Source organism: Podarcis raffonei, chromosome 2, assembly GCF_027172205.1.
Source record: "Podarcis raffonei isolate rPodRaf1 chromosome 2, rPodRaf1.pri, whole genome shotgun sequence".
In the NCBI taxonomy this organism is placed as follows: domain Eukaryota; kingdom Metazoa; phylum Chordata; class Lepidosauria; order Squamata; family Lacertidae; genus Podarcis; species Podarcis raffonei.
The window spans coordinates 71,218,691-71,225,974 of NC_070603.1; the positions used below are offsets into that span (position 1 = coordinate 71,218,691).

At 48.9% G+C, this 7,284-nt stretch overlaps 1 protein-coding gene across 1 annotated transcript; it reads right to left on the minus strand.

Moving 5' to 3' along the window:
* Positions 1–5,026: 5,026 nt before the first annotated feature.
* Positions 5,027–6,408, minus strand: LOC128409607 (actin-like). The gene has a single exon (XM_053380182.1). The coding sequence runs from the start codon at positions 6,306–6,308 to the stop codon at positions 5,109–5,111; it is 1,200 nt and encodes a 399-aa protein (XP_053236157.1). The 5' UTR covers positions 6,309–6,408; the 3' UTR covers positions 5,027–5,108.
* Between the last annotated feature and the right edge of the window lie 876 nt (positions 6,409–7,284).

The following is a 7,284-nucleotide window of genomic DNA, read 5'->3' on the forward strand; positions in this document are numbered from 1 at the left end:
TCATACCTATATCTAGACCCGGAAGATGTGTTCTGCAGCTCTGGCACTCTCAGGTTGGTTGTTGTACATGGAGCTGGAGATGAAGAATTGAGTGGGATGCTGGAGAATGTCAAACATAAAGTGTTGCAGGCGCCTGGTACTACAGGAAGGGCATCTGTTTTGCATGAGAAGGTCCCGGGTTCCATCACTGGCATCTCCAGGTAGGACTGGGAATATTCCCTGTCTGATACCCTGGAGCCAGTGTGCACAATACTGAGCTAGATGGACTAGTGGCTTGACTCAGAGGCTCACCCACACTTACCCTTTGCTCTGCACTTGTAGGCGCAGGTCCAGGCTTCCCAAGTCTGTGTCAGAGCACTCTTCCTTTTCCTTTTGCCCTTCCACTTTCCCTGCAAAAACCTACTCTTTACCGCTGAAGCAGAGCAAACAGCAATCCATGCAAAACCCAAATTGACACGTGCTCCAATTTAGCAGTAAAGATTGAGTTTTCCTGGGGAAAGTGGCATGGGGGGAGGGAGTGGCAAAGGGCAAAAGGTAAAGGACCCCTGACAGTTGTCTAGTCGTGAATGACTCTGGGGTTATGGCACTCATCTCGCTTTACAGGCCAAGGGATCCGACATTTGTCCGCAGACAGTATTTCCGGGTCATGTGGCCAGCATGACAAAGCCGCTTCTGGCGAAACCAGAGCAGCGCATGGAAACGTCGTTTACCTTCTTGCCGGAGCAGTATCTATTTATCTACTTGCACTTTGACATGCTTTCAAGCTGCTAGGTTGGCAGGAGCTGGGACAGAGCAATGGGAGCTCACCCCGTCACGGGGATTTGAACCACCGACCTTCTGATTGGCAAGCCCTAGGCTCTGTGGTTTACACCACAGCACCACCCATGTCCTGGGCAAAAGGTAAGTGTGGCTAAACCCTAAGTATAAGTCAGTTTCTTCTGTTTGCCAGGCAAAGGCAGAATATCAAGCTTTCCTGCTGCAGCACATACCTTCTACAGCTAACGAGAGGTCAAAGCGCACACACATTCAGTTTTGGCTCACTAGACTCGATCCCAGCCCTACCACTCGCTCCAGCATCCCTGGCTGTGTGACACTATGCAGCAAGGCCTTTGCCGGAATTTCCTGGCTAAATGTCTGGGTGTTATTTCAGCCACTGCTGAGGGGGGCTGCACTTTGCACAGGCAAGAGCTATGATCACGCTAACTGCCGACCACCTATGCCTGTAATTAACTGCTGGGTAAGCAAGGGGGAATTAGCAGTGCACTGTAGACTCGGCTTCCAATCAAGAGTTTAATCATGCAGCCTGCAAACAGCAAGATACACAGTTATTAATCTTCGAACTGTGTGGTAACCTCAAGTATAATTCCCAATTAATCAGCGGGAGGCAGACACGGCTCAATATTTACAAGCATTTGTAGCATTAAATGCTAATTTATAGCATTAATGTGATTAAAGGGGGGTATTGCTTATGCAGTGACGTGGGTCAGCCTAGTTAAGACTTGGACCCTGTTCTTCAGACTATGTTGCTAGTGAGGAGTTTAGCACAATATAATCAGATCCCCAATAACAACCCCATTTTGTCCAGTTTGTGCTGCTTCCCAGAATGCCCAACTCAGAACTTTCCCAGAGAATAGACTAAATAAGTAGCCAGGCTGCATATTACTCTTACCACATGGAAGGCCAGCCCAGTTTTCCTTCTTCAGAAGAATGAAGGCTCCCTCTTGATGTGCGAAAAGAGCTGGCACAGCTTGAAGTCCTACTGACAGAGAAGCTCCCAGCCAGTTTTCTCCTTCTGTTTCTTACCTCCAGTTTGGCATACCATTTTGATTGGTTTTTATACAAATAGTCACAGCCATGCTGGACACAGCAGGCATGCCAGCTATCTGTGGTAGAGCAGAAAGTGAAGTCACTGCCCCTCCAGCCCAAGAGGAACTTGGGAAACTCATGTGAATTCTCCTTTGATTCCTGGTCACTTTGGAGAGGACTCCTGGTCCATCATGAACAGCACCCCCTTCTGGGTGCGTGTGAAGGAAGAGGGACTCCATCAAGCACATTGACCTCCAGTTAGTATACTATAGCGCAGGACGCTCCAACTTTTCATACCAAGTGGGCCACAAGACTACTTCAACAGGGACCCTGCCAAGTTGTGAAAGCACCACCTAGGCCATGAGAAGGAGGGCTCTAGGATCCTGTCAGAGCCCCATGCCTCCTTCCCAAAGCCCAGCACCTCACTTGCTTGGCTTTGGGAAGGCAGCATGAGGGCTGTGGGAAGGGGGCATCAAATATTGTTGAGGGCCATCAAAAAAAGGCCTTGAGGGCTGCATTCAGGCTGAATGTTGGACCACCCTGCTATAGCACATACACTGATTGTAAGGATCCATTGGCTTGTCCAGAGTAATCCGTTTGGATTACTTTTATGTGGCATAAGGAGAGAAGGGCATACTTGCTAATTCCCAAGTGTGGCATCAACATGAGAGAGAACTCAATTAACAACACTCATCTCAGCTCAGTGAGAAGAGAAGACTCCCAGGAAAAGATCCTGATGTTGGGAAAGATGGAGGGCACAAGGAGAAGGGGACGACAGAGGACGAGATGATTGGACAGTGTTCTTGAAGCTACCAGCATGAGTTTGACCAAACTGCGGGAGGCAGTGGAAGACAGGAGTGCCTAGCGTGCTCTGGTCCATGGGGTCACAAAGAGTCGGACACGACTAAATGACTAAACAACAACAACATCTGAACTCAGATCCTGGTCATTCTGAGGCAGGCTTCCTCAACCTTGGCCCTCCAGATGTTTTGAGACCACAATTCCCATCACCTGTGACCACTGGTCCTGCTAGCTTGGAATCATGGGAGTTGTAGGCCAAAAACAACTGGAGGGCCGAGGTTGAGGAAGCCTATTCTGAGGGGTAAGCAGGGCTCCTTTGGGTTTAGTTACTACCTGCCCATGCCTCTTTTTCCGTTTGCTTCTTCCTCCCACCAACTTTTCTGGCTGGGAAAGGAAGCAGGGCTGCCATAATGGAAAATGGGAGAGTGCGCGTAAAAGTGATGCAATGGATGGCAGCAATCATTACAGGACATACACCCCCCGACACACCAAGAGTACTTAATTCCTCAGGTTTGAAAATCACCACTTATTTTTAATGGAACAGTTTTTGACACTAGAACCATCTGCACTTTTTCATCCTGGCAAGTTGTTCCTGGGCAGCTTCCTTTCTCAACAACTTTGCTGCCTGCTTGTGAACTATCCATTTTTGGACTGTCAATCACGTCTGACTCTCACCGGAAGGGAAACAAAGGGGGCCAAACTCTCAGTACCCGATGCATCTGCAGGTACTTTTCAGCTGGCAAGTAAGCCAGATCACGGTGGGGATATTTGGAAGAGAGGGTGGCACGCCAACTCACTGGTCTTGTGGATGGAGAATCTCATTCTGCAAGGAGCCTATAGGAGAGGCTGAGGGTGCTGGGATGCCTCACTCGGTGTTAACTTTAGCACAGCCAGGCTACCCCATGTGATCCGCCACAGCTATCAGCCTCTTTCCTTCTGGAGCAAAGTGAAGAGCTAGTATGTTCACAGACCCTGCTGGGTGGCAGCTCAGCCAATGACTCATAGCATAACACACACAAGGACCAGTGTGCATTTAAATTTGCCATGGCAACAAATAGTCCACCAGCGGTAATTACATAGATTGTCATGGAGACAGGGCAAAAGAAACAGAATTAGTTCCCAGTTCTTTCAGGAGAAAGACCATCTCTGAAGTTCCTGGCATAGGATCCCCAGGGAGGATGTAAGAGAAAAGAGGCTGCGCTACCTCCAGCCCTAAAAAAAGATGCTCCCTGCCAAATAGCTGGTCTATGGCAACACAATCTCTGGTTTATGAGATAGCTGTAAATGTCTCTTCATTCTCCCATTGCTTAGGGGTGCAAATATTAAATGAGAGAAATACATGCAAAGTGGAAGATGTATAGGTTTACCCCTGAGATAAGAGGCAGCTGGTCCCTGGGTAACAGTTTCTGGAGAACATCTGCAAGTAAGGTCTATTGCCATCTTGCCCTGCCTGTGAGCTTTCCATAGGCAGCAACTGGCAACTCTGGAAAGCAGGATGCTGGGTGAGATAAGCCATGGGTTTGATCCTGCAGGGCTCTACTTGTGGCCCAGAGGATTTGGACAATGCCTCCTCTATCCACCGCCACTCACCCCATCCTTCACTACACCAACCTTGAAGCCTCTCCCCCATGATTTGCAGATAAGGCCACCTTTTGTCACAGAAAACAGCACAGGATTCTTTGGCCCTAGCAGAGATTCTGACTAACTAGCCTTGCTAAAGGACTCAAAGCCCTGTTCTGATAAACTCTGTTCCAGTGGCATTCTTTAGCAGGAGCAGTAATCATTTAGCAGGAGCCACATATGGTCAGCAATGGCTATGTTTTCATTTATTTCCCTGGACCCAAGCTCCTCACCTCACAGTCTTGATCGACCTCAATGTATGAGCAGTTTTACAGGTTGCCGTCTCCTTGGACAGTGGGCAGAAATGTGTGAGGGGGAGGAACAATCTCTAAATATGGGTAACCGTTTGCAGATTTGGGAGAAAGCTACGGTGAGAACTGCAAATGGTGGTGGGTGAGTTCTGCCACCACAAATGTAAGAACATAAGAACAGCTCTGCTGGTTCAGAGGAAAAGGCTCACCTGGACCAACATCTTGTTCTCACAGTGATTGACCAGGTAGAACATAGCCCTCATGGCTAGTAGCCATGAATTGATCTAATGAAAGATGTGCAGGCGTGTAGGTCTGCCTATGAGACAGTTCATACTTGTGTGTATGTGAGAAATATGGCACACATATCTTGCACGGCTTTACCTGTAACAAATCACATTTTTTAAAAGGATCCATTATTTGGTTCAACATTTCCACTCTCTCCCTCCCTCTCCCTCCCCACCTCTTCTTAGATTTTTTTGTAAACCCCTACAAACTCCCTTTGCTCCCCCCCATCTCCAATAGTGGTGACAGAACCGACTCAGAAGTGCTATGCTAAAAAAACAGCATGTTGTAGAGGAGATTTTCCCTTTGACACATGCCCTTGCCAAGCCTGGCATGCCACCGCCTTGATCAGAAGCAGTGCCGGTGGACAATGAAGGACCCCTTCTCATTGTAGGCCTGCCGGTCGATCCACACGTTCTGGAAAGAGTTGAGCGACGCCACAATGGAGCCACCCAACCAGGCAGAGAAGGTGCGGTTGGGGGAAGCCAGGATGCCCACCTTTTTGGATGGCTCCATCTTCTGCAGTTCCTTCTTAATCCTCTCGGAAAAGCCACGAAGCATGGTAGTTCCACCAGCCAGCAGCACATTGGCAAGCAGGTCCGCTTGTCGCTCTGGCTTGCATTTCCTGATGCTGCTTATAGCTTGGACATGAAGCCCCACCTCTGGGAAGCCCAGCATGGTCGGATTGAAGAGGATCTCTGAGCAGCGGAAGCGCTCACTGCCGATGGAGATAACCTGCCTGTCAGGAAGGGTGTAGTCCATGAGGTATTTCTTCTCATCAGCATTCAGTTCACCCTCATATTCCTCCGGGATATAGCAGCACTTCTCCTTGATCTGACATACCACCTCCATTTCATCCTTATGGAAAGGGTTCCCAGATTCTCCCATCAACTTGGCCAGGTATTCCGTCAGGGCATTGCCTGCTATGTCCAGTCGGTAGGTGGCATGAGGTAAAATGTAGCCATCGTGGACAGGAGCGGTGTAGGATGTCCCATAGCCAGAGCCAATCACCAGCCCGCCTGTCCGGCCGTAGGAATACACCGACAAAAGGGACTGATGAGCCACAAACATGGCTGGCACCTCAAAGTTCTCAAAGAGTAGCTCCGCCATTTTCTCGCGGTTAGTCGTTGGGGACATGGGGGAATCGGTGACCAGCACAGCGAGCTCTTCAGGGCACACGCTGAGCTCTGTGTAGAAGACATGGTGCCACAGCATCTCTAGGGCATCCCAATCTGTCACGACCCCATGGGTCATTACCTGGTGTGTGCTCACCTCCGCACGCCGCTGTGGGATGCTCTTCCCAATGTAGTACAATGGGCTTTCCTTGGTCCTGTACCTTGGCACCCCCACAACACTTGGCACAATGGATCTTGGCTTCTCATCCCCAGCCAGGCCACTCTTGGTGTATCCAGTGCCTGTGTCTATAACAACGGCAGCATAGTCCTTGTACTTGTCTGATGGGCATGATGAGGAGTCTGACGGGAGGCCCTTTGAGCTTGGTCTGTGCCCTACAGGGCCAGGACTCTTGGACTTCTTAGGGTAGTGCATTGTGATGGGATCTTTCAGAGGCTATGTCCCTTTTTCCTGATGCTATCACAAGACCAGACAGTGGTCCAACAGCCTCAGAGGGAAAGAAAGAATCTTCCCATCAGTACAGAAGGCAGGAACCGTGTTGCCATAACAATCACCTGTGATGCGGCCACAGCAGAATGACATCATAAGAATGAGGGATGAGATGAAGCTGTTTTCATTCTAATAAAGATATTGAAATGAAACTGAACTGACACCCACTGAGACCTTACCACAATACTTGACATACGTCTATGGTTTCCATGATTGACATCCACTCTAGACACCGTGTGATATTTAATGGGTTTATCCTCATCAATTATTTCATAGAATCATAGAATTGTAGAGTTGGCAGGGACCATGAGGATCATCTAGTCCACCCCCTGCAATGCAGAAATATTTTGCCCATTGTGGGGCTCGAACCCACAACCCTGAGATTAAGAGTTTCCTGCTCTACTGACACAGCAAACTTCACAGAATGACAAAAGCAAACACATGTTGGCTAAGGAACTTGTTGCCTAAACTGATGTTTGATTCAGTTGTGGTGTGTGCAATAATCTTCTGTGCCTTCTCAATCTGAAGTTCATGTCAGCGGCTTTTATTATACCCTGACTGTGCCTTCCCCCTCCCCTTTTTGGGTCTGAATTTTAGGTATGGGACTAATAGTGCACTATTCGTCCATTGGGGTCTGGTGAGGACCCCAAAACCTCCTGCAATGATTTTGCAATGTTCTTTGCAGATAAAGTCGCTCAGAGGGAAAGGGAAGGAGATGGAGTCACACAGAGGCAAAAGGAGAACTATGCCATCTTGAATTGCTGTGAACTCTGCTCTCTTTTACCTCTGGCCTCACCCACAGATTAACCCCCCCCCCGAATAAAAGACAGAACAAAAGATTCCCCCCCCCTTTGGATTTAGCTGCCTGATCAGGACTGGAAAAGCGTTCCCCGAATGAGCT

Coding starts and splice junctions, on each gene's coding strand:
- LOC128409607 (XM_053380182.1), bottom strand. CDS start 6,308: ATGCACTACCCTAAGAAGTCCAAGAGTCCTGGCCCTGTAGGGCACAGA.